General features: G+C 47.9%; 1 protein-coding gene across 1 annotated transcript in view; it reads right to left on the bottom strand.

Moving 5' to 3' along the window:
- Window positions 1-21,239, bottom strand: part of LOC147693154 (deoxyribonuclease gamma-like) — a 68,415-nt gene extending 47,176 nt beyond the window's left edge. Inside the window, exon 1 of the mRNA XM_086939397.1 lies at window positions 21,077-21,239. Within this exon, the coding sequence (XP_086795523.1) occupies window positions 21,077-21,157 (81 nt within the window). The 5' untranslated portion in view covers window positions 21,158-21,239. The remainder of the gene's footprint in view (window positions 1-21,076) is intronic.
- Between the last annotated feature and the right edge of the window lie 704 nt (window positions 21,240-21,943).

Genomic DNA, 21,943 nt, shown 5'->3' on the forward strand with positions numbered 1-21,943 from the left:
GTATAAATAGTGCGCGCAGATCTTATGGCGCGACACTAACGAAGGACTCCTGAGGCGGAAAGCCGGGAGCGCGAAAGCTGGTCTTTTTGACAATTTGTGTGATAATCTGCTTTTTAAAATTTACCTGACATCCTTGCACTCTCTGGCATTTCCTGAAACAGCGGGCTTACGCTGCAACGACTATTCTCATCCTGGTCGCCATTCCCGAGGGCGAGGTGCGCCACGAGGTACGCCCCCTCTGTTGGCCACGCCCCCTCACCATTTGTATAAATAGTGCGCGCAGATCTTATGGCGCGACACTAACGAAGGACTCCTGAGGCGGAAAGCCGGGAGCGCGAAAGCTGGTCTTTTTAACAATTTGTGTGATAATCTGCTTTTTAAAATTTACCTGACATCCTTGCACTCTCTGGCATTTCTTGAAACAGCGGGCTTACGCTGCAACGACTATTCTCATCCTGGTCGCCATTCCCGAGGGCGAGGTGCGCCACGAGACACACCCCCTCTGTTGGCCACGCCCCCTCACAATTTGTATAAATAGTGCGCGCAGATCTTATGGTGCGACACTAACGAAGGACTCCTGAGGCGGAAAGCCGGGAGCGCGAAAGCTGGTCTTTTTAACAATTTGTGTGATAATCTGCTTTTTAAAATTTACCTGACATCCTTGCACTCTCTGGCATTTCCTGAAACAGCGGGCTTACGCTGCAACGACTATTCTCATCCTGGTCGCCATTCCCGAGGGCGAGGTGCGCCACGAGACACGCCCCCTCTGTTGGCCACGCCCCCTCACCATTTGTATAAATAGTGCGCGCAGATCTTATGGCGCGACACTAACGAAGGACTCCTGAGGCGGAAAGCCGGGAGCGCGAAAGCTGGTCTTTTTATCAATTTGTGTGATAATCTGCTTTTTAAAATTTACCTGACATCCTTGCACTCTCTGGCATTTCCTGAAACAGCGGGCTTACGCTGCAACGACTATTCTCATCCTGGTCGCCATTCCCGAGGGCGAGGTGCGCCACGAGACACGCCCCCTCTGTTGGCCACGCCCCCTCACCATTTGTATAAATAGTGCGCGCAGATCTTATGGCGCAACACTAACGAAGGACTCCTGAGGCGGAAAGCCTGGAGCGCGAAAGCTGGTTTTTTTAACAATTTGTGTGATAATCTGGTTTTTAAAATTTACCTGACATCCTTGCACTCTCTGGCATTTCCTGAAACAGCGGGCTTACGCTGCAACGACTATTCTCATCCTGGTCGCCATTCCCGAGGGCGAGGTGCGCCACGAGACACGCCCCCTCACCATTTGTATAAATAGTGCGCGCAGATCTTATGGCGCGACACTAACGAAGGACTCCTGAGGCGGAAAGCCGGGAGCGCGAAAGCTGGTCTTTTTATCAATTTGTGTGATAATCTGCTTTTTAAAATTTACCTGACATCCTTGCACTCTCTGGCATTTCCTGAAACAGCGGGCTTACGCTGCAACGACTATTCTCATCCTGGTCGCCATTCCCGAGGGCGAGGTGCGCCACGAGACACGCCCCCTCTGTTGGCCACGCCCCCTCACCATTTGTATAAATAGTGCGCGCAGATCTTATGGCGCAACACTAACGAAGGACTCCTGAGGCGGAAAGCCTGGAGCGCGAAAGCTGGTTTTTTTAACAATTTGTGTGATAATCTGGTTTTTAAAATTTACCTGACATCCTTGCACTCTCTGGCATTTCCTGAAACAGCGGGCTTACGCTGCAACGACTATTCTCATCCTGGTCGCCATTCCCGAGGGCGAGGTGCGCCACGAGACACGCCCCCTCACCATTTGTATAAATAGTGCGCGCAGATCTTATGGCGCGACACTAACGAAGGACTCCTGAGGCGGAAAGCCGGGAGCGCGAAAGCTGGTCTTTTTAACAATTTGTGTGATAATCTGCTTTTTAAAATTTACCTGACATCCTTGCACTCTCTGGCATTTCCTGAAACAGCGGGCTTACGCTGCAACGACTATTCTCATCCTGGTCGCCATTCCCGAGGGCGAGGTGCGCCACGAGACACGCCCCCTCTGTTGGCCACGCCCCCTCACCATTTGTATAAATAGTGCGCGCAGATCTTATGGCGCGACACTAACGAAGGACTCCTGAGGCGGAAAGCCGGGAGCGCGGAAGCTGGTCTTTTTAACAATTTGTGTGATAATCTGCTTTTTAAAATTTACCTGACATCCTTGCACTCTCTGGCATTTCCTGAAACAGCGGGCTTACGCTGCAACGACTATTCTCATCCTAGTCGCCATTCCCGAGGGCGAGGTGCGCCACGAGACACGCCCCCTCTGTTGGCCACACCCCCTCACCATTTGTATAAATAGTGCGCGCAGATCTTATGGCGCGACACTAACGAAGGACTCCTGAGGCGGAAAGCCGGGAGCGCGAAAGCTGGTCTTTTTAACAATTTGTGTGATAATCTGCTTTTAAAAATTTACCTGACATCCTTGCACTCTCTGGCATTTCCTGAAACAGCGGGCTTACGCTGCAACGACTATTCTCATCCTGGTCGCCATTCCCGAGGGCGAGGTGCGCCACGAGACACGCCCCCTCTGTTGGCCACGCCCCCTCACCATTTGTATAAATAGTGCGCGCAGATCTTATGGCGCAACACTAAAGATGGACTCCTGAGGCGGAAAGCCGGGAGCACGAAAGCTGGTCTTTTTAACAATTTGTGTGATAATCTGCTTTTTAAAATTTACCTGACATCCTTGCACTCTCTGGCATTTCCTGAAGCAGCGGGCTTACGCTGCAACGACTATTCTCATCCTGGTCGCCATTCCCGAGGGCGAGGTGCGCCACGAGACACGCCCCCTCTGTTGGCCACGCCCCCTCACCATTTGTATAAATAGTGCGCGCAGATCTTATGGCGCGACACTAACGAAGGACTCCTGAGGCGGAAAGCCGGGAGCGCGAAAGCTGGTCTTTTTAACAATTTGTGTGATAATCTGCTTTTTAAAATTTACCTGACATCCTTGCACTCTCTGGCATTTCCTGAAACAGCGGGCTTACGCTGCAACGACTATTCTCATCCTGGTCGCCATTCCCGAGGGCGAGGTGCGCCACGAGACACGCCCCCTCTGTTGGCCACGCCCCCTCACCATTTGTATAAATAGTGCGCGCAGATCTTATGGCGCGACACTAACGAAGGACTCCTGAGGCGGAAAGCCGGGAGCGCGGAAGCTGGTCTTTTTAACAATTTGTGTGATAATCTGCTTTTTAAAATTTACCTGACATCCTTGCACTCTCTGGCATTTCCTGAAACAGCGGGCTTACGCTGCAACGACTATTCTCATCCTAGTCGCCATTCCCGAGGGCGAGGTGCGCCACGAGACACGCCCCCTCTGTTGGCCACACCCCCTCACCATTTGTATAAATAGTGCGCGCAGATTTTATGGCGCGACACTAACGAAGGACTCCTGAGGCGGAAAGCCGGGAGCGCGAAAGCTGGTCTTTTTAACGATTTGTGTGATAATCTGCTTTTTAAAATTTACCTGACATCCTTGCACTCTCTGGCATTTCCTGAAACAGCGGGCTTACGCTGCAACGACTATTCTCATCCTGGTCGCCATTCCCGAGGGCGAGGTGCGCCACGAGACACGCCCCCTCTGTTGGCCACGCCCCCTCACCATTTGTATAAATAGTGCGCGCAGATCTTATGGCGCGACACTAACGAAGGACTCCTGAGGCGGAAAGCCGGGAGCGCGAAAGCTGGTCTTTTTAACAATTTGTGTGATAATCTGCTTTTTAAAATTTACCTGACATCCTTGCACTCTCTGGCATTTCCTGAAACAGCGGGCTTACGCTGCAACGACTATTCTCATCCTGGTCGCCATTCCCGAGGGCGAGGTGCGCCACGAGACACGCCCCCTCTGTTGGCCACGCCCCCTCACCATTTGTATAAATAGTGCGCGCAGATCTTATGGCGCAACACTAACGAAGGACTCCTGAGGCGGAAAGCCGGGAGCACGAAAGCTGGTCTTTTTAACAATTTGTGTGATAATCTGCTTTTTAAAATTTACCTGACATCCTTGCACTCTCTGGCATTTCCTGAAACAGCGGGCTTACGCTGCAACGACTATTCTCATCCTGGTCGCCATTCCCGAGGGCGAGGTGCGCCACGAGACACGCCCCCTCTGTTGGCCACGCCCCCTCACCATTTGTATAAATAGTGTGCGCAGATCTTATGGCGCGACACTAACGAAGGACTCCTGAGGCGGAAAGCCGGGAGCGCGAAAGCTGGTCTTTTTAACAATTTGTGTGATAATCTTCTTTTTAAAATTTACCTGACATCCTTGCACTCTCTGGCATTTCCTGAAACAGCGGGCTTACGCTGCAACGACTATTCTCATCCTGGTCGCCATTCCCGAGGGCGAGGTGCGCCACGAGACACGCCCCCTCTGTTGGCCACACCCCCTCCAACGCCCCGACCATCCAACATAAATTATGTGTCTTGGTAGGAAGCGCAGCGGACGAGCGCAGCGGGCGCGACGATTGCGCGCCGAAGGCGCGCCTAAGGCAAGCCCGTCTGCGCCCGTCCGCGACTGTCCGGGGCTAGGGGCACGTCACTCTGCCCCGCTCATCACCTATACCCCGGACCAACTACGCAGCCTCCAGGGACCCTGGCCCATCGCAGCCACCACTTGTTCTCGCATTTCCTCCCTTGGTCTCTCCCCTGCTGCTCCCCCTCACATCCCCCTTCCTACAGTTGTCCCCTCTCTCTCACCCAGTAGCATCACCCTTCCTACAACCCCTAAAACCCTCACCGTCATTTATCTTAACACCCGGTCAGCAGTCGCCCATGCGCACGAACTATCGGTCCTGCTGGATCTTCATGCCCCGGATCTTCTTTTATTAACGGAGACTTGGTTCGGCGACGACTCTCTCCCTGCCCTACTAGCCTCCTTACCGGCCTTTTATTATGCCCTCCGGGCTGACCGCCCTTCTGGCAGAGCTGGGGGCGGCGTGGCGCTCATCGCACGCGCCGACCTTCCTTTTCAAACTCTGTCCCTGCCTGACATTGCGACCTCCGAATATCTGGTTATCCGCACTACCTCCATCACTCCTCCTCTGACCTCTTTTCTCACTTACCGTCCTCCTCAATCCCCTTTACAGTTTCTCTCTGACTTCTTGGAAGTCTTGGCCACCATCACAGTCAATAATTCTTCTATCCTACTCCTCGGCGACTTCAACTTCTGGCCCTCCGACCCAGCTGAATGTTCGTCCTCAAAAGATTTTCTGAAACCCTCCAATCCCTCAACTTCACCCCCCATGTCCACTCCCCCACCCACATCAAAGGTCACACGCTAGACCAGATCTGGTCCCTGAACTGTCCCGTGGAATCCCTCTCTATTTCTCCCTGCACATGGTCCGACCACCACCTGATATCTTTTTCCCTACCCATTCACCCCCCAGCCAAGCCCCCTCGCCCCAAAAACATCTGGGTCCGAGCATGGGGCCGTCTCCTCCCTTCTTATCACCTCCCTCCCTTCCCTGCAGGGCCTCTCTACCCTTTCCCAGGTTGAGGCTATAGACCAGTGGCTCTCCGCTGGCAGTGACTCTGTTGCCCCGCTCAAACGTATTACCTCCAAGCGTGATAAGGATGCCAACCGGTGGTTCAACGCAGAGCTTAAGGCCACCAAACTTACAGTACGTCGCGCGGAGCGGGCTTGGAGGAGAAATTATTGCCCCACTCTAAGACTGGAGTACACCAACATCCTTACCCAGTATAAAAAAGACATCTTGGAGGCTAAAACCGCCTACTTCTCCTCCAAAATCCTTGCTGCAGAAAACCAGTCTAAGGAGATCTTTACGATTGTCCACAACCTGGCGTTCTCGGACAGAACAACTCTCAAACCCGCCCCCTCCGAGGAACTCTGCCACTCCCTCAACAACTACCTCATCCACAAAATTGAGACCATTAAAGCCAACATCCCGCCCCCCTCTCCCTCCTTTGTTGACCCCCAATGTCCCTCTTCCAAGGGACAACTCACTGCCCTCCCCCCCATATCTAAGGAAGCCCTGTCCTCCTTAGTACCCTTGGTTAAATCTGGTTCTCCACTTGACCCATGCCCTGCTCACATTCTCCGCCATATCTTTGTTACCTGCCCGGACCCTCCCCTTCATCTCCTCAACAGTTCTCTGGCTCAAGGTGTGGTACCACCCCCCCTGAAGTCCGCGGTTATTGTGCCGATTCTCAAAAAACCTGGGGCAGACCCTTCTGTCCCTGCCAATTTCCGCCCGATTTCCCTTCTACCCTTTCTGGCAAAGGTGCTCGAGCGCCATGTCACCTGCGCTCTGAGCTCCTTTGTAGAGACTCATGGAGCTCTCGCTCCCCGCTAGGCCGGCTTCCGTCCCGCACACTCCACAGAGTCCGTTGTCATCTCGGTCTTAGACAACCTCAGGGAGGGTATGGATACCAACCAGCGCCAGGCCTTAGTGCTCCTCGATCTCTCAGCCGCCTTTGACACAGTGGATCACACCATCTTGCTTTCCCGTGTCAGGGCGGCGGGGATCGGGGGGACTGCTCTGGTCTGGCTATCCTCCTTCCTGAGCGACCGCACCCAGGCCGTCCGCCTGGGTGATTTTACAGCGGACGTCCGGAAAGTCCAGTGCGGGGTCCCCCAAGGCTCCTCCCTTTCCCCCCTCTTGTTCAATCTCTATGTCGCCCCTCTTATCTTTTCTCTTCAACAAATGGAGGTCGCCGTATTTAATTATGCGGATGACCTCCAGCTTGTCTTTAACCTCTCCTCTTCTCCCGCTTCTGTCCTTAATTTCCAATCCGTCATGCTCCATATCCGGGACTGGATGAACCACAACCACCTTAAACTCAACCCCGATAAGACCGAGCTGGTGTTGACGGGTGGCTCATCCAGCCCCTGGTCCTCTCTCTTCTGGCCCCCTTCTCTTGGCCCCTCTCCTGAACCCACTACCTCTGTTAAAACCCTCGGCATAAAACTCAATTCCCAACTCACCCTTCACTCCCAGGTTAGCTCTGTGGTATCTTCCTCTTTCCTTTCACTGCGCACTATACGCAGGGTGTCCCGTTTCTTCACTTTCTCTGCTCTTAAACTCATCATCTTAGCCATGGTGGTGTCCCGCCTGGACTACGGCAACGCCCTATATGCAGGTATCCCTGCACACAGCTTACGGCGTTTGCAGCAGATACAAAACCAGGCGGCCCGCCTGGTCTTCAATCTTCCTAAATTTCACCGTTCTTCCCCCCTCTTGAAATCCCTACACCGGCTCCCTGTGCGAGCCCGGATCCAATTCAAGCTCGCCTCCATCACCTTCTTGGCCCGATTGGGCCTGGCACCAGCATTCATCTCCTCAGAGATCACCCCCTACATACCCACCAGGGAACTTCGCTCGTCCTACCAGTCCCTCCTCACCATCCCTCGCTACCGGACTAAGAAGTGGGGAGGCTCAAAATTTGCCACCCTTGCCCCGATACTCTGGAACTCCCTTCCCCTGGAACTCCGTACAATCACTCTGTACCCTCAATTTCGCAAACACCTCAAGGCCCACTTGTTCACAAAGTCTTTTGACTAAATCCCCAACAGTTTCCCCCGTCTTTTAGCCCTGGACCTTGTTAGTTGTAGCGCCAAGAAACCGCAGGTGTATGAGCGCTTTACAAATATTTTAAAACTCAAACTCAAGCAAGATTATATTATATCAACTGTACTCAAGAAAGGTGTACGTGAAGCACAGATCCTATCCTGAATCACTTGAATGGGCTCTAAACCTGGACGGCCAAGGAAAATGATACGCAATGTAGTAAAGAGACGGGTAAAGAAAAGGATACGCAATGTAGTAAAGAGACGGGTAAAGAAAATGATACGCAATGTAGTAAAGAGACGGGTAAAGAAAATTATATGCTATGTAGTAAAGAGACAGGTAAGGAAAATGATACGCAATGTAGTAAAGAGACGGGTAAAGAAAAGGATACGCTATGTAGTAAAGAGACAGGTAAGGAAAATGATACGCAATGTAGTAAAGAGACGGGTAAAGAAAAGGATACGCTATGTAGTAAAGAGACGGGTAAGGAAAATGATACGCAATGTAGGAAAGAGACAGGTAAGGAAAATGATATGCTATGTAGTAAAGAGACAGGTAAGGAAAATGATACGCAATGTACTCAAGAAAGGTGTACGTGAAGCACAGATCCTATCCTGAATCACTTGAATGGGCTCTAAACCTGGACGGCCAAGGAAAATGATACGCAATGTAGTAAAGAGACGGGTAAGGAAAAGGATACACAATGTAGTAAAGAGACGGGTAAGGAAAATGATACGCAATGTAGTAAAGAGACGGGTAAAGAAAATGATATGCTATGTAGTAAAGAGACAGGTAAGGAAAATGATACGCAATGTAGTAAAGAGACGGGTAAAGAAAAGGATACGCTATGTAGTAAAGAGACGGGTAAGGAAAATGATACGCAATGTAGGAAAGAGACAGGTAAGGAAAATGATACGCAATGTAGTAAAGAGACGGGTAAGGAAAATGATACGCAATGTAGTAAAGAGACGGATAAACAAAAGGATACGCAATGTAGTAAAGAGACGGGTAAGGAAAATGATACGCAATGTAGTAAAGAGACGGGTAAAGAAAAGGATACACAATGTAGTAAAGAGGCGGGTAAAGAAAAGGATACGCAATGTAGTAAAGAGACGGGTAAAGAAAATGATACGCTATGTAGTAAAGAGACAGGTAAGGAAAATGATACGCAATGTAGTAAAGAGACGGGTAAAGAAAAGGATACGCAATGTAGTAAAGAGACGGGTAAGGAAAATGATACGCAATGTAGTAAAGAGACAGGTAAGGAAAATGATACGCAATGTAGTAAAGAGACGGGTAAGGAAAATGATACGCAATGTAGTAAAGAGACTGGTAGGGAAAATGATACGCAATGTAGTAAAGAGACGGGTAAAGAAAAGGATACGCAATGTAGTAAAGAGACGGGTAAGGAAAATGATACGCAATGTAGTAAAGAGACGGGTAAAGAAAATGATACGCAATGTAGTAAAGAGACGGGTAAAGAAAAGGATACGCAATGTAGTAAAGAGACGGGTAAAGAAAAGGATACGCAATGTAGTAAAGAGACGGGTAAGGAAAATGATACGCAATGTAGTAAAGAGACGGGTAAAGAAAATGATACGCAATGTAGTAAAGAGACGGGTAAAGAAAAGGATACGCAATGTAGTAAAGAGACGGGTAAAGAAAATGATACGCTAAGTAGTAAAGAGACGGGTACGGAAAATGATACGCAATGTAGTAAAGAGACGGGTAAAGAAAAGGATACGCAATGTAGTAAAGAGACGGGTAAGGAAAATGATACGCAATGTAGTAAAGAGACGGGTAAAGAAAAGGATACGCAATGTAGTAAAGAGACGGGTAAAGAAAAGGATACGCAATGTAGTAAAGAGACGGGTAAGGAAAATGATACGCAATGTAGTAAAGAGACAGGTAAACAAAAGGATACGCAATGTAGTAAAGAGACGGGTAAGGAAAATGATACGCAATGTAGTAAAGAGACGGGTAAAGAAAAGGATACGCAATGTAGTAAAGAGATGGGTAAAGAAAATGATACGCAATGTAGTAAAGAAACGGGTAAGGAAAATGATACGCAATGTAGTAAAGAGACGGGTAAGGAAAATGATACGCAATGTAGTAAAGAGACGGGTAAAGAAAAGGATTCGCAATGTAGTAAAGAGACGGGTAAGGAAAATGATACGCAATGTAGTAAAGAGACAGGTAAAGAAAAGGATACGCAATGTAGTAAAGGGACAGGTAAAGAAAATGATACGCAATGTAGTAAAGAGACGGGTAAAGAAAATGATACGCAATGTAGTACAGAGACAGGTAAAGAAAATGATACGCAATGTAGTAAGGAGATGGGTAAGGAAAATGATACGCAATGTAGTAAAGAGACGGGTAAAGAAAATGATACGCAATGTAGTAAAGAGACAGGTAAGGAAAATGATACCCAATGTAGTAAAGAGACGGGTAAAGAAAAGGATACACAATGTAGTAAAGAGACGGGTAAAGAAAATGATACGCAATGTAGTAAAGAGACGGGTAAAGAAAAAGATACGCAATGTAGTAAAGAGACGGGTAAGGAAAATGATACGCAATGTAGTAAAGAAACGGGTAAAGAAAAGGATACGCAATGTAGTAAAGAGACAGGTAAGGAAAATGATACGCAATGTAGTAAAGAGACGGGTAAAGAAAAGGATACACAATGTAGTAAAGAGACGGGTAAAGAAAAGGATACACAATGTAGTACAGAGACGGGTAAGGAAAATGATATGCAATGTAGTAAAGAGACGGGTAAAGAAAATGATACGCAATGTAGTAAAGAGACGGGTAAAGAAAATGATATGCAATATTAGTAAAGAGACGGGTAAAGAAAAGGATACGCAATGTAGTACAGAGACTGGTAAGGAAAATGATACACAATGTAGTAAAGAGACGGGCAAAGAAAATGATACGCAATGTAGTAAAGAGACGGGTAAACAAAAGGATATGCAATGTAGTAAAGAGACGGGTAAAGAAAATGATACGCAATGTAGTACAGAGACGTGTAAGGAAAATGATACGCAATGTAGTAAAGAGACGGGTAAATAAACTGATACGCAATGTAGTAAAGAGACGGGTAAAGAAAATGATACGCAATGTAGTAAAGAGACGGGTAAGGAAAATTATACGCAATGTAGTAAAGAGACAGGTAAAGAAAATGATACGCTAAGTAGTAAAGAGACGGGTACGGAAAATAATACGCAATGTAGTAAAGAGACGGGTGAGGAAAATGATACGCAATGTAGTAAAAAGACCGGTTAAGGAAAATGTTACACACTAGTAAGTGCAGCTGGAACAATGTTCAGAGTGGGGGGGGCTGCCATCAGTGTTACATCACCGAAGTCACAGGGCTTGTGAAAAATCAGAGCGTCACACAAAGAACATGTGTAGCACATCAGCCCGCCCTTTCTTTTTAATTTTTTTTATTAAAATGTTATTGAAAATAAACAGAGCATTATCAGACATTATGTGGACGTCATGATACAAAATAATATACAGTGTTGCCATACATGTGTTGAGTATGAAGGATATTTAGACTGCATATTCGGCCAAAACCTTTACAATGACATCCATAAATATCTACAAAATATAAATGTAACGAAGCAAAAGACAGAAAATACATTTAGCCCCATGTATACTCGCATTCGAAAAATCTAAGAGGTGGATCTCGCCCTGTTCATCGTCATGTCCACAGTGGGAGTACTGCAGAGCTCGCCTCGGTATGTATTCCATGGGCCCCATTTCTTATCCCACTTTTTAGGGCAGCCCCTAAGTTTATACACTGTTTTCTCAGCCAGCATGGCCCTATCCATTTCCGCCATCCATCGTACCACAAGCGGGCGGTCAGGGGAACCCTACTGCATTGCTATAGAGCGTTTAATAAGGAGACATCCCAGGGACAACCACTGCTGCTCAATGTCCGTCAGATCGGTTGCCTCCCAAACATTAAGAATCCCTCCCTGGGGAGTGAGCGGAATTGGTTTCACCAGTGCCTCTGACATTTTCCCCGCGGCTCCTTGCCATAGCACTTGGATCACTGGGCATTCCCATAGGGTGTGGTAGAAAGTTCCCACCATTCCACAGCCGTGCAGACAGTGGGCATCGGGGCGTCTACCTAGTTTGGCCAGCAGCAGACCGGACATGTACGTTCTGTGAAGTATTTTAAGCTGTATCAGACGAAAGCGATGGCAAATGGTGGACTCCCGCGGAGACATCAGTGCCGCCTGCCAATCAGTGTCCTCCATGTCCCCCACGTCTCACTCCCATTTGTGGCGCAGCCCACGTCTCACTCCCATTTGTGGCGCAAAGCTGTAAAGGAGTCAGGCAAGTTGTTGCAGAGCTTGCGATACGTGCAGGAAATTGCCTTGGTCGGCAGGGGTTCGGATAACAGTCTGTCTTCCAGGGGCGAGGCATCTGGGAGGGAGGGGAGATCTGGTATATTTGTCTGAAGGGCGTGTTTAACCTGGAGGTATCGAAAGATCTCCCTATGTGAGAGTGCGTGTTTCTGTTGCAAATCCGGGAAGAATAGGAGTTTCCCTTTGTGGACTAGGTCCCCAATGGTGGATATGCCAATAGTAGTATCCCATTTGTCAAAACCTGGCTGAAAACATAAGAGGCCAAGGGTCTGCGAAGACCAAAGGGGAGTCGACTTAGTGTATGTATTGGACCAACCCAGGCTTCTGGTGGCACGATGCCATATGGCCACTGTCTGTTGCATGGAGCCCACATATCTATCGCGTTTCGGTTTGCTATACAAGGCCCGTAGGTAGCCCTCACGCCCTGTCTGGTAGCGTTAAAGGTGGAATGCTGGATCTGTAGGAGTGCCATGGATCCATTGATTCGTGGCCACGAGTTGGGACGCCCAGTAGTAGAGGCGCATGTCCGGTAGGGCAATGCCACCGTCATACCACCCCTTGGTGAGTTTGCGAAGTGCGATACGGGGTACCCTGCCGTCCCACAATAGGAGACGCATTTCCCCTTCCAGTGCGGTGAAAAAGGAGTCTGTGACCGGAAATGGACAGTTCTGCATGATGTACAAAAAACGGGGAAGCACCAACATTTTAAATAAGGCGACTCTACCGGGGAGGGACAAAGGGAGAGATCTACAATGAGAGACATCATCATGTAGTCTTTGCAGAGGGATCTTAAGATTGCGGTCGTAGAAAAGTTGGGGGTCTGGGGTGACAAAGATGCCGAGATACTTAAGCCATCGACAGCTAAAGGAACAGTATAGCCTCTAGGTAGCCTAGGAAAAGGGCTATGTAACATATAGAGGACAGATTTAGACCAATTTATGGAATAACCAGAGTATTTCCCAAAGTTGGTAAGGACATGAAAAAGGTTATACACTGAAGTGGCGTGATTGGCCATGTAGACCAATATGTCGTCTGCATATAGGGAGATTTCATCTACAACTCCTTCGGCCAAATGAGGCCTCGGATGGACTGGTCAGAGCGGATCCAATGCGCCAGTGGCTCTAAAGTTAAGGCAAATAATAACGGCGATAGGGGGCAACCCTGCCTGGTCCCCCGGTGTAGTTGGAATTGTGGAGAAGTGTGATTATTGACTCTGACCTGACCCCAAAGGTCAGTGTAGAAGAGTGTGATCCACTGTATGAATTTGGGCCCAAAGCCAAATTTAGTCAGGACTGCAAAGAGGTACGACCACTCGATCGAGTCGAAAGCCATTGTGGCATCGAGAGAAAGGATAGCGGCGTCTTCCTGGAGATATCGCTGTCTACCAAGAACATTATGGACTCGACGAAGATTTAGTGCGGTATTACGGTGTGGGAGGAATCCTGATTGGTCAGCGTGGACCAAGGAAGGAAGGACCGTAAGGAGTCTGGTAGCTAGGAGCTTAGCCAGCACCTTGGCCTCCGAGCTGATCAGGGAAATCGGCCTATAGGAACCAACATCCGTAGGGCGCTTATTTGGTTTAGGGATGACCACGATGGACGCTAGTCTCAGATCAGGCGGCAGAGTACCCTTCTCCCTGCTCTCCTCGAACATATTTTTCAGATGTGGAGAGACCCCTAGAGCCATGGATTTCAAAAATTCGAACGGGACCCCATTTGGACCCATGGCTTTACCGGACTTGAGAGCAAAAATGACATTACTGACCTCCTCAGAGGTGAGGTCCGTCTCTAATAATTCCCTATCTTCGTCCGAGATAGGGGGCAAGCGCAATTCCTCGAGGAGCGACTGGGATTCCCCAGCATTGTATTGTGCTCTAGCCATATATACTTGTTCAAGGTGATCAGCGAAGGCTGCCGCCACTTCCTGGGGGGCCGTAGTATGTGTTCCATCGGTCCGCGAGCCCCGCCCTTTCTGCTGGCGAGTGGTATGGGTGTGGTATGTAGGCCGTGGTGCATTTTGATGCACAATGTTGCAAATATATTACTAAAGCATCATGTGGCACCCACTGTCATTCACAGAAAGCACATTTTCCCCTGGAGCGGCCACAAAATTCACACTGACAAGCCGCTTTACTGATAAAACAATGGAGCAAACAGAGGGAAATATGTGGAAATGGTTCTCAGCGATTATTTTTCATTTACAATTTGCAAGGCACCGAGTAAAGTGTCTTAATTTCTTTTGAGCCTATTAAATGTCTGTTTCATCACACTCTAGAATGATAAAAACAAGCATTTGCAATGCAATAGGCCTCGCATTATTAAAGTTTGAGCAATTGGCATTGCTAATAATAATGCAACACCAATAGCTCAAACTTTAATAATGCAAGACCTTTTCCATTGCAAATGCTTGTTCTAACCTGTGTCTCTCTCTAAACTGTATAATCACTGTATCCTATTCAACTTCGTCACTTAAATCACCCCTCTCTCTATCGTCTCCCTTCCTTCTGCTGTCACTGGCACCTGTCCACTCTAAACTGTCTCTTTATTTTGCCTCTCACACCTGCCTTCCCATCTCTCGAGAAGTCTCTCACATCAATGTGCCCATCACCTTCCTCAACTGTCTACCCTACCATCTGGTTCTCCTTCTCTTTTAACAAACTATCAGTATTTCCTCATCTCTCCTAGTTGTGGGACGGAATCATGCATTTACAACGCATGCCTTTGCCACGCATATGCTGTTACCACAAAATGTAAGTATATATCTGGTAAGTGAAACTATATATATATATATATATATATATATATATATATATATATATATATATATATATATATATATATATATATATATATATATATATATATATATATATATATATATACACATATACATACACATACACACACACACACAGATGTTTCAGTTACTTGACATATACTAACATTTTCGTGGTAAAGGTATTGCACGGTAAACACTATTTCCCATCTCTGCCACCTGTCTGCCCACTCTTTCGCAGCTGCCTCATCTTACCTGTCCATTTCTGAGCTGCATTTTCCCAGCAAGTTCTCACCTATCTTCTTACACCTGGGAGATGCCTTCCACCAGCTGTCTTTATTACACCTCCCTATCCCTCTCTTTGTGCAGTTCTTACCTATCTCTCTCATTTGTCTCTAGATCACATCTCTCCTACTGCAATCCTCTCTCACTGGTTTTCCCCCTCTCTGATTCTCAGCTTTCCGTCACCTTGCAATGTGTTTATCACCCATCACACTCACCACCTTATACAAATCTATAAATCTCCTTCACATTTGTTACCTCTCTATTGGCTCTTTACTCTTTGTCTCTCACACACATGGTCTGTCGCTTGATCTCCCACCCTTATCTCTTCAGTTTCGTCCTCCTCTTCCTTTCGTTACTTCACAATTTGCTTTAAACTTTATTTTTTATTTTTAACGCCCATCTCTCCTCTTATCTCCTATATTTCTTGCTCCCTCCATGCTCAGGGGAAGCAGGACACACAGAAATGCATTTTTACTAAGGTATGAACCACCTGCAACAATAAATGATTGTTTTACAAGTTTGTTACATCCAACGGGGCATGAGTCACAAACACAATGCTAGGGGGTCGCAGGAGGCAAGGCAGGACCCCTAAATGACATCCATGATGGAGTGTGGTTGTTTTTTTTTTTTCTAGAACTATTGTTGTCTTAAATGCCTCTGCCCCGTGTGTAAAGTGTGCATTGCGGATTCAGTGCATGCGTGCACACGAGTGACATGCCTAACACGAAGCACTTGTGCCCCAATGTGGGATGATGCGGGTGTGCATGGGGAGCAGAATGATGCAGTGTGGGGGTGCACTGGGAGTCGCGCTCCTACTTGGAGTCACCCCCTGCTCCCATTATATGCCAAATATTCAGGCGAGCGACTCAGTTTTTAAGCCAAAAATGGCTTTATTTTAGCAGTCTCCCACCTACAAATATCTGTGCTTTAACAGGGAAAATAAAGTCCATCAATTTATTTTCCCCAAATCTCCTTCTTTGTAGTGTCTACTCAAAATGTTCCTATGAATGCCCAGCTAAAGCATTCCTGCCCGCAGGGGAGGAAATGCACGTGTGAACTGAGGTCACAAATAGAAGACACCCTCTCACCTAGAGTGCAGTACGCCTGCGCGGAGGATTACACTCGCCAGAAATGTTGCTGCGCTGAAATATGCACTGGAGTCCCAATCGCTACTGCAGTTGTGTACAGTGCAAGAGTATCCTGCTGTCACGCCACTGCTTGCTATAGTGCTGGGGTTGGGAGAGTTGCACTCACCTGTAGCGCTCCTGCCACGCAGGATTAGGATAAATAAATACATTTGTGAATTCGGTAACTTGCAGGATTAGCATGCACTGCAGGTCACTCCACTGAATTGTCCCTGCAGCTATGGGGTTGGAAGCAAGTGTGTGCACTGCAGCTCACTCCCGTGAACCATCACTGCGGCTGTGGGGTTGGGAGAGTCACTCACCTGAAGCGCTCCTCCCCCGCAGTGTCCCACATATGCAGCTTGACCCGCACGCCGGGGGCTAGTGTCAGCATCTTGACATGGAACTCCATGACCAGGGTGCACACCGCCTGCTCCAGGAAGGATTTCTCAGTGTAGCGCTGCACTAGCGACATCTTCCCCACTGTGGCGTCCCCCAGCAGGATCACTCGGAACTGGTAGTCCCAGTCCGCAGCGCAGACAGGGTCTGGGGCGGTGCAGTGGTGGCGGTCCATGCCTGCAGAGCTGCGCGGGGTTTGTATTCCAAATCACTGCCTGCATGTGGGGAGCGCCAGGGGGCTCAAAACAACTCTACGAAGCCCCGCCCTCCCCACACTTCTAGCTCTGCCCACTCTCCCAGTTCCCGATGGCTTTCCTCCCTTTCTTTCCACTCCCTGCTCTCTGCTGTTCGGCCACCCCCTACCTACCCTTTCACCACCCTCTCTTCTTTGGTCCTACATTATTTTAAGCAAGGCTCACACTACAACTTTACCTACTACAGCCTCGCAAACCAGTCGAGAGGCGGGGTGTAAGTATAAGATCACGAGACGCCCGACTCTGCGGTTTGTTTTTATATAGTGGGTACTTTTCCCGAGGATAGTAGAGTGCTTTACCAGAGGGCCAGATTGCTTTAACGTGTTTTTTAGGTTTTTAATTCTCCTGTGGTAAATAAATAGAGTCTCTTTCTAAGTAGCGCAAGAAACGCATTATTTACTGTGGTAGCAAGTATCCCATAAAGCTAATAGCCGAACAACCATTTCTGTTCCTTCTGCTGCTTCTAACTCTCCACCATGGCGTGTCATCCAGAGTGTTTCACTGTGATACGAGGGACGGGGGGCATCAGAGGGCGCAAGGATTCCCAATCACGCGCTGGCAGCATTGTCTCCGCTTTTCGTTTCTTGATTCTTGTCCTACATTTAGTTCAAGGACTACGCGAGCCAGAATGCAAATACAAACGAAACAAGTAAAGCGATCGCGAAACTGAAAGCGATCGCTTTCAGAAACATAGAGAGCCGCTAGTGGTGCGCGCGTGCGCACACCAGAGCCAAATGGTTTTAATTATCGCGCCCATGTCTGGGCAGGATAATTGAAACCATATGGCAGGAATGCGCGTAATAGAAACCAATAAGCCATGGGCGGAGCAATGCGCCCGCCTTTGGCCTATTGTGTGCTAGCTTAAAAAAACACGCAGGCAAGGGCCAATAGCAGGCCACAAAAGTAAAAAGACACGCACAAGCGTTTACACTTCCAGGGTCCATTTCTGAACCCCGGACAAAAGGATTCTCGCTGCGCGAGGACTGCTGCGCAGTGCATCGCTAGGCGCGAGACCTAAAAATGCTTCATTTGTGCTTTTCTAACTGTTAATGTATATTGAAACATTTGCACAGTTCATATACAGATATTCACATGTTCTTGGGTGTTAAAAAATGACATCCTTCCGTTCACACTCCCTGTACACCAACAAGATTGTCACGTGGTTCATTTTACAAAATCCTCTAAACTTACAGTCAGAGAAAGAAAAGTAAACCCTGATCTCCATCAAAAGAGTAAGCAGCAATTTGCCAGAAGATATATTCTACTGCACCCATACCTCCGGCACCTATGGGCGGGATTCTCCAAAAATGTGTTTTTCCCCTCCAAGTCAGGGGAGTCAGTGGTCGCATTGACATAAAATGGCATCTCCTGCCTTCCCTCAGGTGAGTCAGTAGTCACATTAACATAAATGGCATCTCCTGCCTTCCCTCAGGTGAGTCAGCAGTCACATTAACATACAATGGTATCTCCTGCCTTCCCTCAGGTGAGTCAGCAGTCACATTAACATACAATGGCATCTCCTGCCTTCCCTCAGGTGAGTCAGCAGTCACATTAACATACAATGCCATTTCCTGCCTTCCCTCAGGTGAGTCAGCAGTCACATTAACATAAATGGCATCTCCTGCCTTCCCTCAGGTGAGTCAGCAGTCACATTAACATAAAATGCCATTTCCTGCCTTCCCTCAGTTGAGTCAGCAGTCACATTAACAATAAACAGCATGTCATCACCTGCCTTCTTTCAGGTGAGTCAGCAGTCACATTGACATAAAATGAATGGCACCTTCTGCCTACCGTCAGGTGAGTCAGCAGTCACATTAATGTAAAATGGCATCTCACCTCCTGCCTTCCCTCAGGTGAGTCAGCAGTCACATTAACATAAAATGGCATCTCATCTCCTGCCTTCCCTCAGGTGAGTCAGCAGTCACATTAACATAAAATGGCATCTCCTGCCTTCCCTCAGGTGAGTGAGCAGTCACATTATCATACAATGGCATCTCCTGCCTTCCCTGAGGTGAGTCAGCAGTCATATTTAGCATAAAATGGCATCTCCTGCCTTCCCTCAGGTGAGTCAGCAGTCACATTATCATACAATGGCATCTCCTGCCTTCCCTGAGGTGAGTCAGCAGTCACATTAACATAAAATGGCATCTCCTGCCTTCCCTCAGGTGAGTCAGCAGCCGCATTTAGCATAAAATGGCATCTCCTGCCTTCCCTCAGGTGAGCCAGCAGTCACATTATCATACAATGGCATCTCCTGCCTTCCCTCAGGTGAGTCAGCAGTCACATTAACATAAAATGAATGGCACCTTCTGCCTTCCCACAGGTGAGTCAGCAGTCACATTAATGTACAATAGCATCTCACCTGTTGCCTTACCTCAGGTGAGTCAGCGGTCATATTAACATAAAATTAATGCCATCTCTTGCCTTCACTCAGGTGAGTCAACAGTCACATTAACATAAATGGCACCTCCTGCCTTTCCTGAGGTGAGTCAGCAGTCACATTAACATAAATGGCACCTCCTGCCTTCCCTCAGGTGAGTCAGCAGTCACATTAATGTACAATAGCATCTCACCTCTTGCCTTACCTCAGGTGAGTCAGCAGTCACATTAACATAAAATGGCATCTCCTGCCTTCCCTCAGGTGAGTCAACAGTCACATTAATGTACAATAGCATCTCACCTGTTGCCTTACCTCAGGTGAGTCAGCAGTCATATTAACATAAAATGAATGCCACCTCTTGCCTTCACTCAGGTGAGTCAACAGTCACATTAACATAAATGGCACCTCCTGCCTTCCCTGAGGTGAGTCAGCAGTCACATTAACATAAATGGCACCTCCTGCCTTCCCTCAGGTGAGTCAGCAGTCACATTAACATAAAATGGCATCTCCTGGCTTCCCTCAGGTGAGTCAACAGTCACATTAACATAAAATGAATGCCACCTCTTGCCTTCACTCAGGTGAGTCAACAGTCACATTAACATAAATGGCACCTCCTGCCTTCCCTCAGGTGAGTCAACAGTCACATTAACATAAAATGAATGCCACCTCTTGCCTTCACTAAGGTGAGTCAACAGTCACATTAACATAAATGGCACCTCCTGCCTTCCCTCAGGTGAGTCAACAGTCACATTAACATAAATGGCACCTCCTGCCTTCCCTCAGGTGAGTCAACAGTCACATTAACATAAATGGCACCTCCTGCCTTCCCTCAGGTGAGTCAACAGTCACATTAACATAAAATGAATGCCACCTCTTGCCTTCCCTCAGGTGAGTCAGTAGTCACATTAACAATAAACAGCATGTCATCATTTGCCTTCCCTCATGTGAGTCAACAGTCACATTAACATAAAATGAATGGCACATTCTGCCTTCCCTCAGGTGAGTCAGCAGTCACATTAATGCAAAAATGGCATCTCACCTCTTGCCTTACCTCAGGTGAGTCAGCAGTCAAGTTAACTTAAAATGGCATCTCATCTCCAGCCTTCCCTCAGGTGACTCAGCAGTCAAGTTAACTTAAAATGTCATCTCATCTCCTACCTTCCCTCGTGTGAGTCAACAGTCACATTAACATAAAATGGCTTCTCCTGCCTTCCCTCAGGTGAGTCAGCAGTCACATTAATGTACAATAGCATCTCACCTCCTGCCTTCCCTCATGTGAGTGAACAGTCACATTAACATAAAATGAATGGCACCTCTTGCCTTCCCTCAGGTGAGTCAGTAGTCACATTAACAATAAACAGCATGTCATCATTTGCCTTCCCTCATGTGAGTCAACAGTCACATTAACATAAAATGAATGGCACATTCTGCCTTCCCTCAGGTGAGTCAGCAGTCACATTAATGCAAAAATGGCATCTCACCTTCTGCCTTCCCTCAGGTGAGTCAGCAGTCACATTAATGCAAAAATGGCATCTCACCTCTTGCCTTCCCTCAGGTGAGTCAACAGTCACATTAACATAAAATGAATGGCACATTCTGCCTTCCCTCAGGTGAGTCAGCAGTCACATTAATGCAAAAATGGCATCTCACCTCCTGCCTTCCCTCAGGTGAGTCAGCAGTCACATTAACATGCAATGTCATCTCATCTCCTGCCTTCCCTGTCTCTTGTAGCTCCCTGGGGCGAGTGGGTGTTAGAAGGGACCCTCTCAATGAACACTGAGTGACTGACACCCCTCCTTGTCTTTCAGAGGCAGCAGTCAACTTCCAAACCCCATTTTAGCCCCCAGTCTCAATCAGCAGGAAGCAGCACTTGTCACATCACTTAAAGTTCTCTACTCACCCTCGTGATGACGCACATGACCTCCTCATTGTTGCACTTCTTGATCCCAAAGCGCCTGGCGTTGAAGGCCGCGATCTTCATGGCGCTGTCTCCTCGGGTTCCTGCCCTGCAGAGGCACACAGAGAGAAAGCGGCAGTCAGGGCAGCACGGGGAGTTGTGTGGTATCTAAGGGCTTCCTGTGCGTGACAGATAAGAGGAAGGAGGCTGTGGGTCAGCCCGTGACGTCAGCACGGACCTCACGAGCTGCGCTTCCTCCTCGTGTGAACAGCCACTGCCGTGTGCCGGCCATGGAGGAGAACAGCGACCTGTCCTCTGGCACGCCCCCACCCCAGGCCCCAGCAGACATACACGTGCAGTACATATGTAGATAGATTTATTTATTAATGTATTTATTTATGCATTTTTATATAGCGCGGACTTTACCCGAAGGCGTCAGAGCGCTTCACAATAGGAACACAAATGATACATGATGAGAACATTACACAGGAACCGATTACAAAAGTACACGTTACTTTACATAAGGTAAAAGTGACAGTTGTGAGCAAATAAAACACATGAGGTAGTAAAAATTGTGAGCAACCAAAAATACATGAGGTGGTAAAAAGTGCACAAGAGGAAAAGTGACAAGTGTGCAGGATATAAGAGAAAACAAGGTATAATTTGAGGTATAATACTGCAATATGAGCTAGACACTCAGGCACAAGAACAAGAGGTAGCAAACCGTGTGTTACAAGGGCCAGGTGGTGTGTGCATGTTACAAAAGGGCACCAAACACAAGTACATGGAGAATACTGCATAAATAAAAGGCAAGCATTCCAACCACAAGAACACACTGGGAAAGCACTTCCATGGCCATGGAGAGTAGAG

The sequence above is a fragment of the Lissotriton vulgaris genome, chromosome 9 (genome assembly GCF_964263255.1).
Source record: "Lissotriton vulgaris chromosome 9, aLisVul1.2, whole genome shotgun sequence".
Lineage (NCBI taxonomy): Eukaryota > Metazoa > Chordata > Amphibia > Caudata > Salamandridae > Lissotriton > Lissotriton vulgaris.